General features: G+C 49.6%; 1 protein-coding gene across 3 annotated transcripts in view; it reads right to left on the reverse strand.

Annotated features, from left to right (window-relative positions):
• LOC142590624 (uncharacterized) overlaps positions 1-17,030 on the reverse strand; it is a 79,354-nt gene that overhangs the window by 47,007 nt on the left and 15,317 nt on the right. For 2 of the 3 annotated variants that reach the window (XM_075702956.1, XM_075702959.1), the window contains exons 3-5: positions 8,540-8,596; positions 7,613-7,758; positions 4,390-4,564 (exon numbers count right to left, since the gene is read on the reverse strand). In XM_075702956.1, the coding sequence (XP_075559071.1) occupies positions 4,390-4,564; positions 7,613-7,758; positions 8,540-8,596 (378 nt within the window). The remainder of the gene's footprint in view (positions 1-4,389; positions 4,565-7,612; positions 7,759-8,539; positions 8,597-17,030) is intronic. The other variant, XM_075702957.1, reaches the window with a different exon arrangement.

Below are 17,030 nucleotides of genomic sequence, written 5' to 3' on the forward strand. Positions count from 1 at the left end.
GATCACAGTACCTCAAACAGTTTTATCTATTACGGCGAATTGCGTTTGCCTGCCAGTGGTCAACTTTGGCTTGACGACACAAGTGCTGCCACGTGGGATGTCTCTGGCCCACCTTTGCTCATTCGAGGATCACTCAGTAGCATCCATTGCAGTTGACGACACTTCATCCGATACTCCTCTACCATCGCAGTCGGCAAATTGTACCATCGCTGACTTCCAGAAAATGATTGCCCCCGACTTGCCGTCCGAGCACGCTCGTGAACTCTACCGCGTTCTGTTTTCCTACCACGATATTTTTGACCTTAAGGATCGTCCTTTGGCCCAAACTACAGCTGTCAAACATCGCATTAATACCGGCGATGCCCCTCCTATTCATCGCCGCCCGTATCGAGTGTCACCAGCTGAGCGTCAAGTTATTCACGCAGAAGTTCGCAAAATGCTTGCCAAAAACATTATTGAACCATCACATAGTCCATGGGCGTCACCTGTAGTACTGGTCAAAAAGAAGGATGGCTCATGGCGCTTTTGCGTGGATTATCGGCACCTTAATAGGGTTACCAAAAAGGACGTGTATCCCCTACCTCGGATTGATGACGCCCTTGACTGCCTCCACGGTGCTCGCTATTTCTCCTCCATTGACCTTCGCTCCGGCTACTGGAAGATTGCCGTGGACGATCTCGACCGCGAGAAGACTGCTTTTGTCACACCCGACGGTCTTTATCAATTCAAAGTGATGCCGTTCGGTCTATGTAACGCCCCTGCCACTTTTGAACGCATGATGGACTCCCTTCTTCACGGATTCAAATGGTCCACGTGCCTGTGCTACCTGGACGACGTTATCGTATTCTCCCCAACGTTCGCTACGCACCTCGAGCGCCTCTCAGCAGTCCTGGACGTTTTTCGTCGAGCCGGTCTGCAACTCAACGCATCCAAGTGCCAATTCGGCCGTCGCCAGATTACCGTCCTTGGACATCTCGTTGACGCGAACGGAGTGCAACCGGACCCAGGCAAGATCCATGCTGTTGCGCACTTCCCTGTTCCGAAGTGTGTCAAGGATGTGCGCAGCTTCATCGGCCTTTGTTCGTACTTCCGCCGTTTCGTGAGAAATTTCGCCGCCATAGCACGACCACTAACCGAGCTTTTGAGAAAAGACGCCCCTTTCCAGTGGGGCGATAACGAGGCCTCTGCATTCTCACATCTAATCGACATTCTCACAACGCCTCCCGTTCTGACCCATTTCGATCCTTCTGCGCCTACCGAAGTCCGTACTGATGCCAGCGGTCACGGAATTGGCGCGGTACTGGCACAACGTCAGCGTGGCCACGACCGGGTTATCGCTTACGCCAGCAGGATCCTCTCACCCGCGGAGCGCAACTATTCCATCACTGAGCGTGAGTGTCTGGCCCTAGTTTGGGCGGTTGCGAAATTCCGCCCATACTTATATGGCCGATCCTTTTCCGTTGTCACAGACCATCACGCGCTTTGCTGGTTATGCCCACTGAAAGATCCTACAGGCAGACTTGGTCGCTGGGCCTTACGCCTCCAAGAATATTCGTATACTGTCACCTATAAATCTGGCCGACTACACAAGGACGCTGACTGCCTGTCTCGCTACCCGGTCGACGAGCCTGACGACGCCGACAGTAGTAGCGCCAACGGCATTTTCTCTGTGTCTGCCTTCGTTAACATCGCCGATGAGCAGTACCGAGACCTATCGCTGCGAGCACTTATCGAGCGTCTGCGTTCTACACCTACCGACGCATCCGTTCGCCGATATGTCCTCCAGGGCGGCATTCTGTATCGAAGGAACTTCCTCCCTGACGGCTCTGACCTTCTTCTTGTCGTGCCAAAACAACTACGACAGACTGTGCTCTTTGAGATGCATGACGCACCCACTGCAGGACATCTTGGGGCAACCCGCACGTACGACCGCGTCCGCCGCCGCTTCTATTGGCCTGGTCTCGCTCGCTCCATTCGACGCTATGTTGCTGCCTGTGATCCCTGCCAGCGTCGGAAAACACCTCAGGTGCTACCTGCCGGTCATCTCCAGCCGATCACCATCCCTGTGGAACCGTCCTTTCGTGTTGGATTAGACCTGCTCGGTCCCTTTCCCACGTCATCCTCTGGGAACAAATGGGTAGCCGTCGCGACTGATTACGCCACCCGATACGCTATCACTCGGGCTCTCCCTACCAGTTGCACCACTGACGTCGCGGACTTTCTCTTGCGTGACATTATCTTGCTTCATGGCGCCCCGCGACAGCTCCTTACTGACCGTGGTCGAAACTTTCTCTCGAAAGTTATCGCTGACATTGTGCGTTCCTGCTCCATTCAACACAAACTGACTACCTCATACCATCCTCAAACCAATGGCCTGACAGAGCGGTTAAACCGTACTCTTACCGATATGTTGGCCAAGTACGTTTCCAAGGACCACCACGACTGGGACATTGCCCTTCCTTACGTAACATTTGCGTACAATTCTTCCCGGCACGACACCGCTGGATTTTCTCCCTTTTATCTACTGTACGGTCGCGAACCTACCTTGCCCTTAGACACGGCACTTCCGCCTGCTTCGGTCTCAACAAGCGAGTATGCGCGCGACGCCATCGCCCTCGCCGACCATGCACGCCAGCTTGCCCGTGCTCGACTGACGGCCTCACAAACCACTCAGCAGTGCCAGTTCAACGCCCGCCATCGTGACGTACAGTTTTCGCCTGGTGCGCTCGTGCTCCTGTGGTCGCCCACTCGTCACGTCGGACTTTCAAAAGAAGCTCCTTTCGCGATACACAGGGCCCTACCGCGTGCTGCGCCAGGTGACGCCTGTGACTTACGAAATTGCTCCTGTGGGTTCAACCTCGTCCACTCCTCTGGCATCTAGTGATGTCGTACACGTCAGTAGGCTCAAGGCCTACTACACTGCTTCCGAGTCCGATCTTTAGTCGCTCCGGGACGGCGCTTTTGCCGCCGGGGGTAGTGCTACGGCACAGTATGTGCGATCACGAAAGGCGAGCAGTGTGAAGACGACGACGACGATTAGAAGCTAGCGCGGGCTGTTGCCTCTTGGCCAAGCGCAGCGTATTGCCTTGTAGCCTTGTAAATATACTTGTAAATAGCTTTTCGTCGGTGTCTTCCTACGTAACAATATCATAACATAAATAGTGTAGTAGGAATACAGCAGTAATATCCTGTAAAAAAAAGACAATAGAAGGCAGAAAAAAAATAACGTCTTTATCCCACAGTAGACATTCTTGCACCTTTCAGGCTGCCCTTGTGTCTGAGCTAGCCTCAGGCTATGAAAGCAGCCCCGGAGCGCGGACCTCTAGCTGAAAGGACCAGGAAGTGCGCGGCCACGACAGGCCTTGCAATGGCAGCGAATAATAACTTGCAATAATAGCACGTGCAATTCTTTAACGGGCACCTCAAGCACGGTACGCGAGCGTTCTTGCATTTACTCCCCAACTAAAATGTAGCTCGGCAGCGAGTCGAACCTGCGACCTCGTGTTCCGCAGCGCTACGCCGTAAGCCACTTGGCCCATTGAGGCGAGTCCTACAACGTCTGTCCTGCCTGAAAATTGCATTGTGCTAGAACCGAATATCAGGAGCAAATTATAGCACTAAAACAGCTTTGGATTCGGTTGCAGTAATTCCTAAGTGGTAATGACGTCCCTACTAGATAAAGTGTTAAATGGTACACGGCTTCAGAAAAATAGTGAAACTTGAAAAAAAAATTGAAATGTTGCAATGCCATCAGCTTAAGAATGGGCTTTATTCTCGGGGGTCACAGAGATGATCATCTTTATATACCCTATAGGAGCGCTAACATGGCTGCCTCGAGGAACGCCAGCAGTTACGCGTTGAATAAAGGATTCGTGATCACTGACGCATACGTGCGAAACCGAGGGAAAGTATTAGGACAACGCGTGTTATATTGCATTCTAGGGACACCGGTCGACCAAAGTCTTCCTTCACATATATTCTTTGCAACTTCCTGCAGCGTCGACTCGATGCCTATGGCTTAGATATCAGCAGTTCAGTATCTAGCTGCGGAACCCAATGCCTTGCGTAAGGCTCCTGACTCCAAAAGCCCTAATCGTATTCAGGCGAATGCAAGAAAGGCTCCGCTGCCTTGACTTATCTGCGCGCGATGGAAATTAGCAACACGAGGGAGAAACATGCGGAATAAATAACGTGCAAAGCGAACCATCTGGGCTGCGGCACCAATGAAGCTGATAACGCTTTGTGCACAATGATTCTCTAAGAAACTTGGCCTGCAGCTTTGCAGGTTGGCTATTTCACACCACATCGCGCACACGCCCGCTGCCATCTCATTTTAATCTGTGCGGACAAAACGTGCCACGTCATGGACTGCAACCGCGGAAGGCGTACCTGTCAAAGCTTTCCCGATGATGCTAAGTCTATCACTGGGCGTTGACACAGGATCCCTTTTTTCTTGACTCGAGCGAGAGTTAGGTTGCTCTGCACCCTTGACTTCATTTACTGCTTGCTGTCGTTGCTGCATAATTGCAGTCTCAGCCGGCACACTCGAAGGCAACGGTGAACGCTGCATGAGAAAAGACGCAAGGTTAGGCGAGTTTCGGGACTTCGCTCGAACATCGTCATTTCTGTGACAGAGAATTATCCGCAAATCGCATTACCGGGTTCTTTTACACCGTGCAACGGCCACTCGTCTGCATTCTACGTGTACTGCAACAAAAGGCGTGCCAAATAGTGACATTGCGTCGAAAAGAGTCCTTTGTTCGGGCCGAATGAGCAAATGGGGCCTGAATGGAGGACATAAAGTCAGACTTTATGAAAACATTGTGTGATCAAAATGTTATGCCCCTATTTGGCAAGCAATCTTTGCAGTACGCGTACTCCAGACAATTTTGAACAACGCGGTCAGCCGGTTGGAAAATAGCGTCGGCCTCTACTGCAGCACACGTTGACATACATGTCCACAATGGTCTACTTCGTGCGAAAATGCGGCAGCAGCGTTTAATGGATAAATATCTTCATTCTGCGCACTGAAGGCATGGATTTCCGTACTGCTACATAGTATAATAAAGCGCCGTTAATCGAGAGAGAATCTTGGTTTGAGCTAGTTGTTATGTCATACGTCAGGGAATAAGCGGCGCAATGCGCACCAATGACAGGGGGTAGCGCGATTTTGTAAACTTATGGCATTGAGACATCTACAGCTGGCAGAATTGATACATGTATTGAGCGCGCTTTGAGCTCACCTCATTGGTTTCATCGGTATACGATCATCAGCCCAGACCGTCATGGCTGGCGCTATCTGCGGCCTCGCTTAATACAGGCGTATATATATATATATATATATATATATATATATATATATATATATATTAAGATTTGTAAAATTTCGGCTTGACTTTTTTTATATACTAACATTTGCTAGATGTAAAAGAATTGGAACTCTAAATGAAAAACCTGTTTCCCCAAGTTCATAGAATTAACATTTCTCGCTTAAATACAACATTTCATCGAATGAGTGAAGCGGTTGCATAATGAGAGTATTTCTGCGTAGCCTTATCCTAGGGCGAGCCCCTTCAGGAATATTCCTTCATTTTTTTTTCATTTATACTTTCACCCACAATCGCGCTGAATAAACGAAGCTGTCTTGCGTTTGTGCCTTCGTCCAACGTCCATAAGGAATGAGATGTAAGGTACCCAGTAGGAATTGTTCACCTGGACTTCAGGAGTTTCTTCTAAATATATCGACGATGTACAGCCATAGTACGAAGTTTGGAAATAAGGTCGCAAATGACAAGATGTGTCGCCAAGCGCTGCGGCAGAGCTTCGGTATAGCACGTGTGATGCTCCGATGCTCATTCGAGCTGGCCAGCCCAAGTCATCTCAAAAATTTCGGCAGAACCAATCTCACGATGACTGACAACGTTGACGCGATTTTGTTTCGGGCAATGTAACAGCGCACCGCACTGTTCAGTACAAGCTTATTCAGGACTTACAGCTGTCATTCAAAGATTTCCATTGCTTCGGATGCGTGCGACGTACACTGTCTGCCGGATTGGCTCACTTTGCTACGCCACTCGCTCGAGCGGGTCGGCCACGACCGCGAGGGCATGACGACGCGCACTGACGACGACAGAATAAGGAAAGACGTCGATGGAAAGATGAAGACGGTATGACGACGACGGCATCACGACAGTGGCATGACGATTCTGAAATAATCGTCATGCTATAACGCCGACAGCGTGACGGTGACCGTATGAGAGGACAATGGGACAATGACAAGCATATGACGCCGATGGTATGACGACTGTTCGATGGGGATAGCGCGACGACGTTATAACGAAAATCTCATGACAAAGCTGGAACGATGACCACGGAACGAACACGACGACACCCTGACGAAAGCACGACAACAAATCCCCCAAGAAATGACGACAATGCCTCAACGATATCGTGACAACGGCGGCATAATCACCGTTCAATGACGATGGCATTATTACGGTGGAATGGCAAAGAAGGAATGACGGCGAGGGAAAGCCGCAGGCGGTATGACGACGATGGCAGGATGGTAATTGGATGACGTTTCTGAAGCGATAACAATTGTCTGATGAAAGCGTGACGACGACGACTGTACGAGAACGACGGCTTGACGACGATACAGGACGAGTGGAGGGTGACGAAGCTGACATGATAACGATGAACGACGCCGATGGCTTCACGATCGAGAGCACTAACTTATAGTGGTGCAAGCTAGTAGGCAACTTGGTTCACTGGGCCGGGGTTAAATACTACGCAGACTCAAAGTGCCTAAAGTACGCAAGAAATGCTATTCGCAATAATAAATTCGACTGGCCGCTACCGCACTCCGTGTCGGTTTGTAACGATGCGGAAAACTCTCTGGATCGTAGACACTGAAAGCCCGCCCAAGCTGAACGTTCAGTGGTTCCCAGAACAATCGTAACAGACACGTGACCAGAATTCTGTCAGATCTCGGTCGCCCTCCCGGCCGCCCCAAGATGTGAGCGATGACAGCGCGGCGCTTCGAATGAACCAGGCCCCGAATGTTCTGAGTGTTTGGTTTCTCCTGGCCAAATGTAAACTGCATAGTCAGGGTGCACTAGTGTGCTTGTAAGGGATGAGGCAAATGGCCATCAGTGCCAAAAGCTTTCGAGCTACGAAGCTTCATCCGTTCCGCGGTCGAATGACAAGCTGGCTTAATCACGCAAGGGCTTTGAAAGTTTTTTGTACGGACAGTGCAGTAGGTTTTAATTGTTGCTTTGACGTCAGTCATTTACGAGTGGGCTTTGAGCATCACAGTGTATTACCACAATAGGAATATGTGGGCTTCATTCGGTGCGGTACGTAGCTGAAAGAATTTCTCTCTGCAACTTACTGGTTTTTGCTTTACATCAGCAGACACTTGGAAGATTGACGACAGTGATCGACAAGTGTGATGTGTCAGGATAAATTGTAGTGCTGAAATTGTCTTGCTGTTGACAGAAGACAATTACTAAAGAAAGTGAACCATATACAGTCCACGCCAATGTTGGCGATCGCATACGGACAACACAACAACATTAGAACTCCCTGTGCACATTATACTAAGCCAGCTCACCATGAAGCACCCCGTCATGTCCGTTAACGACGTCTTGCTGAATGCAGCATTCCAGGGGGAACTGTTGGAAACGCCTCCGCCTCCGTTAGCTGTCGCCGGCTGCACGATTCGCATGGGCCGGTCTCTGCTGCCCGATGTCATGGGTGCTGGGCAAAATCAAAGTAAGAGATAACAAAGTTTAATGAAAGCTGATTGACTGTATGGAAATGGTGATAGGGCGTGAAAAATACCCCTGCTAGTTTTAACTAGTAATGAGATTGAAGTTTTCTTTCTGCGAAACAAAGATACCCGCTTGACCGAAAATTTGGAAATCTAGAGTGGCATCCTACCAACAAGAATCCGTCAAAGGAGCCGAGACAACTTTATTTCATTTTGTTGAGTGTTTGGTACAAGGCTGCGTCACGGAAATGTCCAGGCACGTCGATGTACCATGGGTACTGATAAAAAGAGTGAACTGGGCACACAGAGAAACGCTACTTGGAACAGTCTCTTCTTGCGACCCTGTGCTACCTTATGCACTACTAGCGACAGCGTAATCTAAGCATATCAGTGCGCTGTACCAGAAAAACGGAAACACTCGACAACCTATCAAATTGAGTCAACTCCGTGCTCGCACGGCAAGGAACTCATTTTCTTTCGATTTTAGCAAGAAAACAGGCATTCCCACACATTTCACTAGAGAGCCTACATGCCACTCACGTATAGCACTTGAATTTAGTATCCGCACATTTCACTAAGTCTTTCTATCTCTACCGCTTTAGTAATAACCCTAGCTGACTTTTGCGGTTGAAAATTCTGCCTGTATCAAACAACAGATAACAGCAACAAGTCTTACAGTGCATCGCAAGTAAAAAGAAAGAAAATCTTGCAGGTGGCTATCTTGCAATACACTGTACAAGGCCTGAAGGAGAGTAGGTATGCGCTCACCCGATGTCATCAGGTCGGATGTACCAACATTCATCCGAGCTTCTGCGGCGCGGACGACTGGAAAAATGTACAATGGCGTGTTGTTAAAAACCAAATGCGAAAACAACGTAACAAAGTGTTCATAAAAATAACAAAGATTACGCGCACTATCGGAATTGATACTATGGAAAGTATATTTCTGGTTTTTGGCGATTCTACCCCTCTGCGAGTCTTCGAAGAGTTATCAGATGAGCAAGTGTGTTTGTGTAAGTCAAGTAGTTCTGTTTGAGAGGAGGCTGTCTGCGACGAGAGAAGCAAGACTACGTAACGATGTTTGGCGGCGACGGCGTCACGATGACTTGAGCTTTTTTTCTTGTTTTTTAAGTCTAGAGCGTTAGATCTCTATGTTGCAAGGTCGCGTTGTGAGGTACAGAAAATATTGACACGTGGACTTGTTTATTTTTTACGTGTAAGCGCTTTTCACCGCCTAACAAATGTTACCGCTCAGCGCAGCACGCGCCCGCATGTATCGGAAGTTTCTCGAATGTTATCGATTGTTCTGTTGTCACCGAAGTTTGTATAATCTGATTTCATATGTGACGCGAATTGCCTAGAGCTGTCTGGAAGACACGCAGGGTCCGCCGATTACTATGGGACCTTCGATTACTCCTGTATAAAGCCGACGCGCTTGACCGGCAGATCAGATTTCGACGATCGCCGACCGTGTTCGCCGCGATTGCTGTCCTTTAAGTGTAACTTGCTTTTGTGGGCGCAAGTTCGCCCAATAAAAAGTTAGTTTTCTCATTCACAGTTTTTACAGCTGTATCATTCACCATCACTACAACGTGACATCTATTGGAGGTGCCAGTGCGTTCATGTACCGAACGCCCCCTCAAAGGCGCGAGCCAAGCCCTAGCCGCGAAGACAACACCAACGTCAACACCAACACCAGGTTGCATGGGCTGCCCCCGGTGCACGGATTTTCCCTGAGGAGACCAGTAAGTGCGCGGCCACGACAGCAGCTACAATGACAGCCCCAGTGTCGCCAACACCGATCGCGTTGCCGACGTTCCGCGGTTCAACATTCAAGGACCCGGAAAGCTGGCTGGAAACGTATGGGAGGGTCGCTACGTTTTAACAGCTGGGACAGCGACGACAAGCAGCGACATGTCTATTTCGCATTGGAAGACGCCGCCGGGACGCGGTTCGAGAATCGACAAGCCACCTAAACGACGTGGGACCTGTTCCGAAGCGGCTTCCTGCAGATATTCACAAGCGTCGTCACGCGGAAAGAGCACACCCAAGCTCTACTACAAACCCGAGTACAGCTGCCCAATGAGACCAATGTGATCTTCACGGAGGAAATGGCCTGTCTTTTCCGGCACGCCGACTCGGAAATGGCGGAGGAGAAAAAAGTCCGTTTCCTGATGCGGGGCGTCAAGCATAAACTTTTCACCGGACTGATCCGCCACCCGCCCAACACCGTAGCTGAGTTTTCTACAGAGGCACCGACGACTGAGTTGGAAATGCGCACTAGGCAATATAACCGCCAAGTGCTCACGTCGCAGTGTGCCATCCAAGCACTCCGTTCCAACAACCTTCAAGAGACCATCAGGGCCATTGTGCACGAACAAACTGCGCAAGATCTTCCCTTCGTCGCAACCCCAGGTGGCCTCGGTGACTGGCATTGTCAAGAGTGAACTACATCATTCACTTGGAGTTCCTCAGGGGCAGCCCCAATCACCGCAACCCCAGCCATAAGCGATGACCTACGCCGCCGTCGCCCGCCGACACTGTCCACCTCCGCGCCACGCCAGGGCCCCGCAACGCCGCAATTCCGTCGTCCACCGCCGCCGCTGCCAGCACGCCCGACCGTTACCCAGCGCAGCGTTCCAAGGAGTACCTACGTTTGGCGCACCCCCGACCATCATCCGCTGTGTTATCACTGCGGAAAAGCGAGCCACATCTACCGCCGGTGCACATACAGCGAAATGGGACTGCGAGGATTCGCCGCCAACGCTCCGAGCCTGAAGCAAGTTAAACGCCCTCGTGATATTTCCGACTACTCCGCCGCCACCCAGTGGAGCCCTCGACGGCCATCAAGTTCGCCGTCACCAGGCCGCTACCTGTCGCCGCAGCGCCGTCCATACACTGCCCCAGCCCGGGGCCACTCTGCGAGCCCATATCTGGAAAACTACAAGGAGCAACCGATGGAGGTGCGGTTGCTGTTCGTCGAACTGACGAAGATCCTCCGCCGCCGACGAACACGCCGAAGACACTATCTCGGCAACATAACAACGACACGCCGCCATCACGACGAATCTTGCAAGCAAAGAATGCACCGACCAAATACCAGACGGCACGACGTGCCAACCACACGTCAACGTGATGCAGCCGTCATCTGACGCCAAGACCTAAATGCAACGTAAAACAAACAACCACAGACCTCGACGTGCTTCTCGACGGCCACGCAGTCACCGCCTTAGTGAATACAGGAGCCGACTACTCCGTGATGAGTAGACCCATCGCCGCCCAGTTGAAGGGAGTCAAGACTGCATGGAAAGGCCCTGAAATCCGAACAACTGGAGGACACCTAATAACGCCAACTGGAATATCCACGGCAAGAATTACCGCTCAGGATCGGACCTACCCTGCCACCTTCGTTATCCTCTAACATTATTCACGTGACGTCATTCTCGGCATGGACTTCCTGAACCAACATGGCGCAGTCATCGACATGAAGTCGAAGTCGATAACGCTGTTGGAAGATCGCGCAATACAACCGCAGACCTATCGTAGTCCCCACGCCTTGCTCAAATATCAAGTCGGTATCACGCCTCGCTCCAGCATTGTTTTTTGCGTCGGCACCGAAACACCTGGAGACCTAGAAGGCGTCGTCGAGGGTGATCAATGTCTACTGCTCGATCGTGAAATTTGCGCCGCAAGAGGGACCTCTCGATTGCGCGTAGGGAAAACGGAAGCGATGGTGACAAACTTCAGCCAGGAGTCAAGCATATGAACACGGGCACGACGATCTCGTACATCGAGGAAATTTAAGAAACCAGCAATACGTTTGTCCTCTCAGATTCCGCCACATTTACCCCGACGACCATAGTTCCCTAACCAGACTTCGACATAAATCCAAGTCTCCCCGTGAGTAAGCATCAACAGCTCAGTAATCTTCTTCGACGATACAAAGACTGCTTTTCGATGTCATCGAGGATTCGACAAGCAGCAGTTGCAAAGCATCGCATAATAACCGAAGAGTGCGCTCGACCACTCCACCAGAGTCCTAACCGAGGTTCGACTCGAGAAGTCGACGAAATGCTGCTCGACGACATCATCCAGCCGTAAAAAAGCCCATGGGAAGCTCTTGTGGTCTTGGTGAAGAAAAAGGACGAAACCCTCTGTTTCTCCATAGGTTATCGACGACTGAATAAGATCCCGAAGAAGGACGTATACCCCCTCCAACGGATAGGCGACGCATTGGATCGAATCTGTAACTATAAATACTTCTCGTCAATGGATCTCAAGACTGCCTACTGGCCAGTAGAAGTTCATGAGAGGGATCGCGAAAAGACCGCCTTCATCACGCCAGACGACCTCTATGACAAAGGTCATAGAGGTCATTTGTCAAAGGTAAGACAAATGGTCTTACGGAGCGCTTCAGTAAGACCCTCGCCGACATACTAGCAATGTACGTCGATGTCGAACACAAGACCTGCGATAGCGTCCGGTCGTACGTAACCTTCGCTTACAACACGGCGGTGCAAGAAATAACACAGATCACGTCGTTCAAGCTGGTTTACGGCAGGAACCCGACGACGACTCTCGACGCCATGCTGCCGCACGTGACCGAGGAAGAAAATATTGACGTCGCCACGTATCTCCTGCGTGCCGACGAAGCCCGGCAGCTCGCCCGCCTGCGGATCAAGAACCAGCAGAGTAGCGACAGCCGACACTACACCCTTCGACGACGCTACGTCGAGTACCAGCTCGGCAACCGTGTTTGGGTTTGGACCCCGATACCCCTACGAGGGCTCGGTGAGAAACTATTACGCCGCTATTTCGGACCCTACAAGATCATCCGGCGCGCTGTCGCACTCGACTATGAAGTCGTGACAGATGGCATTTCACTCACAGCGGCGCCGTTCGCGACCTAAAATAGTTCATGTTGCGCGGCTTAAGCCGTTCTTCCAGCGCTAACGAACTTTGGGACTTTACATAGCTGAACTTTGGGCAGTTTCTGGACTGTGTTACTTTGCAATTTGCTTCTTTGTTTTGTTGGTTTCGTTTAATAAGTGCCCTTGGGTCTCCTGTTTGGTTTGCAGCATCGGTGCTATGCTTTTCGAGAGGGAGGCATTGACACGGTGTACTTGTTTGTCTTTATTGGGTGTCCGCTTTTCATCATTATAACAAATGTTATCGCTCAGCGCGGGACACACCCACACGTATAGGAAGTTTTTCGAATGTTTTCGATGGCTCTTTTTGCTGTCTGTTGTCTAAATCTTCGGGATGGTCTTAACTGGAACGCTGAAACATTTTCAGCAAATTTTCGGGGCTATCCTGGAAGTTGTGCTGGTCCTAAGGCATCTCCTAAGCAAACATTACGTCACTAATGTAACGTCATGTCTCCTTATATAGTTGAGGTTGGGACAGTTTTTAAAAAAAATTTGCGCCATTGCACTCTCTGAAGGTGGATGACCAGCGAAGTTTTGTATATGGTCCCGTGAATGGCGAACTGCCCATTGGCGTGCGTAAAACGCCGTATCCGCATAAATGGAAGGCGAGGCCCGACTCCGCAGTGTTGAGCCTCGGAATATGATGAGGCACCTAGGGGCTTGCATACCCACGCGTTGTTGCAAAACGTGGCACGACACCTTTTACTAACGAATCCCGGCACGTAGAAGAGCCGTACACTTCACCGCACTCCGAGGGCATACACGGCCTCACCGTAGCCAAGGCGATCGTGCGTTGGTCAACGTCCCGCAGTGCAGTAATGGTTGTGAGGTCACTCGAAAACCAGAAGCGCTCGCACACAACACAGGCCGCACAAAATTGGTGCCCGACAAACTCCCTCTGAAACCGGGCGTTGTTCCGTGAAACGTTCCAAGTTTGCGGGAACATGGATGGTTTACATGTCCTTCCGCGTCGCGGTCCTGGCGGGCAGCACGCTTACGGGACTGCCACCACGGGAGACCAGAGGGAAAGGGAAGGAGATACGCAAGCACTTGGAACGCCGTCAAAGAGGGGTCGGTGCGAACATAGACATGGCCGATGCGTGTCGAAGCGTAGTATCTGTTCTTATCAACTTAATATCTGGTACGGGCTGTGTTTGGACCTAAGTTGTCAAACTTCCTTTTGCATGTTGGTCCACTGCTTAAAGGGCAACTTCGGCGATTTCTTGATGTCCATCGATCTTAATAAAATTTTGAATGTATGTTCTCTTTTGCACTATGATTATGCCAGACTGCACCAGACTATATGACTGCAAGTCATTTAGTTTCCCTGAAAATGCAATTTTAAAGATTGATTGCGTTCCCGACTCATGACTTTCTACTGGTCACCCTGTGTGTGTGACGTCAGAGACTACACCGCCACTGCTGCTGAAATCGTCGCCTAAATCTCCGCTGTCTAGTTCGGAAACTCCGTAAAAGATCCCTGTGGCGTCAGGAGACATCACCAGCATCGCTTCTTCGGCGTTAACGCCAAGTGTACTGCGTGTTTAGCACGCGTTCTGCGTCTTTGCATTATGGTAGTGTAGGATGTGACGTCATTGACTCATCGTGCCGTCACACGAATCAGCTACCCGTTTCGGTTTCTGTATCTTGTTTATTGGTTATTTAAAAGTGTTGATGAACTTCTAAGCGAATCCAATCAACGTACCGGTGACAGGACTGTAAATGTCATTTAAAATGACTATATCCTAGTGTGGATAAAAAAAACGCCGCAGTTGGCCTTTAAAGCCGGTTTCACGTACGCCGCGGATGGCCGAGGATTGAACTATCTTCGGGAGTGGCCCACGTATGAGGTGAAATTCTCGATCTACACGATTCGATAGACGTGCGCAAGTTTCTCCAGAACTTAGCCGTATACTGCTTCGATTTAAACAGAATGTTTTTATAGAAGAAAAAGCACCTTGTATATAAAAAGAGAAAGTTGCACGCCACATTTAAAACACGCTTGAGAGCTAATGATGTTATAAAGGTAACGGCCAATGTCAAACATGCGTTGTAAGAGAAGGCCAATCCGTCCTCTCCGCAATTGAAACCGCGCCGCGCTGTAAACTGCGCTGCTATTGACTTTTTCTAGCAGTTTGGCTTTCCTACACGCCTTCGGGACACGCAGGCACAGTCTCGCATATTGCCCACGCCGTCCTCGTCCACCACGACAACTTAGTTGCTATATGGGCCCTTTTTTTCTGGGCCCTGTTCTTCTGGGCCCTGTATCAGCCATCCACGTGAACTGCCCTTTCCCTACAAGCGTCACCGTGGACAACTGGCGCCTACTTCCAGCGTTGGCCAAAGTAGTTCATGCGACGCTGGAACCTGGAAACTGTCAGCTCCCAAGGGAATTCAAGGCCACACCGTCATCGACTTCATCAGGCACACTGCGTGTAAATCATCCCCGCCAGCCGGGCGAGCTCTGTGGGCTCGGTGGCTGTGCCACGACAAGGTTTAATCCATTTCTGTTCACCATGCAGGTCAGTAACCAGTATCGCCTTCTCTCTAAAAAATCGAGCAATAGATGCTTTATTCAGCTACCGAGGCCTCAGTGCTGTGTTTGTATCATGTCTGATTGTATTAACATTGTTTGTTCTTAGCTACTTATGTTATCCGGAGACATTGAAAGTGACCCAACCACCCTAAATGAAAAGCTAAATGAACTAAAAGGCTTGTCTTCCGGTCAAGCCCAGCTCATTGGTGACGTGCAGAGCTTAAACAGCCAGCTCTCAAGCACCGATAAAACCATTTCCGGACTAGGCAAAAGAATCGACCGTTTAGAATCGCACTACCACCAGCTTCAAACACTCCGAACGGAATCAGACATCGTTGCAACCACCACCTCCCAGACTGCTCGACAGGTCTCGGTATTGGAGACTCGGCTGGACGACATGGAAAACTGCTCCCCACGAAACAACTTGTTTTACGGCATAGCGGATGACACGCCATCCGAGACCAACGCTCAGTCGGAGGAGCTAATCACTGTGGTTTGCAGGGACCATTTGAATGTATCCATTGAATCAAAGGAAATAACAGCGTGCCCACCGTCTTGGTCGCCACTTGCGAGACCGGTGCCGCACCATAATAGTAAAATTTAACTCTTTTAAAACCAACGAAAGTGTTCTTGCTAATGGTTCTCAGCTCAAAAATACAGATTTTAGCATTGGGGAAGATTTCTCGCCTCACGTTCGGAACGCATAGAAGCACCTTCTCACCTTTGCTAAAAAAAAATCTGGTCCTTTTCTTTTACGATATAAAACATTATTTATGGGCTCCAAACGCTACGTATTCGACGATACAACCGAAACTGTCGAAGAAAAATTACAGCTACCCCCTCCCCACCCCAGATCATTAAATGGTTCCGTTCTTGGTTACAAAGCTAATCTCTCTTTTTCGATTATTTTCACAAACATTCGCAGCTTTCTTTCTAAACGCCAGCATGTGTAGAGACTTGTATCTTCATCCAGTAGCAATTTACTTATAGTAACTGAAACGTGGTTGACTTCTGACGTCCCCGACGGCGAAGCTTTATCCGACTTGCCCAACTTTAATCTTTTTAGAAAGCATCTTCCCGGCACACGTGGCGGGGGCGTCCTCATTGCTGCAAACAAACAACTTTCGTGCTCTGCTATCAAAATATCCTCCGACCTTTAAATATTACGGTTAATCTGTCTTTACGCACCACAGTCGGTGCTCTTCGGTGTTTGCTACAGGCCTCCTAGATACAGTCCAGATTTCTCACGCGAACTTAATAGTATTTTAACCAAACTTTCGACCAAATACCTAAATGCTCGCGTCATTCTCTTTGGAGACTTTTACTTTCCGAATATCGATTGGATGACCCTAACCTCGTCAGCACCCTATGCGAAAGAAGCTAACGAATTTCTCGACGTCTGCCTAAACTTTAATCTTACTCAGCTGATATCACAACCTACACGAGTCACTTCCGATACCGCCAATATTCTTGACATAATCTTAACAACAGATCCAGGCAGCCTGTCTTCTATAAAATTTCTAAATGAAGTAAGTGACCACCAAGTCATTCACGCTAATTTTGCCTTTGTTCCAGAAATACGTCAAGCTTGCAGTAAAACAATTCGACTATATGACAAGGGGAACTATGGGGCCCTCATTAGTGAATTTGATGCCTTTTTTCCGTCATTTGATGACTGTTTTTGGGGACGACCTATTAACGCAAACTGGTTACTTTTCAAAAACAAAATGAACCAGTTAGCTGATGAATTCATCCCTAAGGTAACTTGCCGTCCTACTCGCCAAAAACCTTGGTT

This window comes from Dermacentor variabilis, chromosome 8, assembly GCF_050947875.1.
Source record: "Dermacentor variabilis isolate Ectoservices chromosome 8, ASM5094787v1, whole genome shotgun sequence".
Classification (NCBI taxonomy): Eukaryota; Metazoa; Arthropoda; class Arachnida; order Ixodida; family Ixodidae; genus Dermacentor; species Dermacentor variabilis.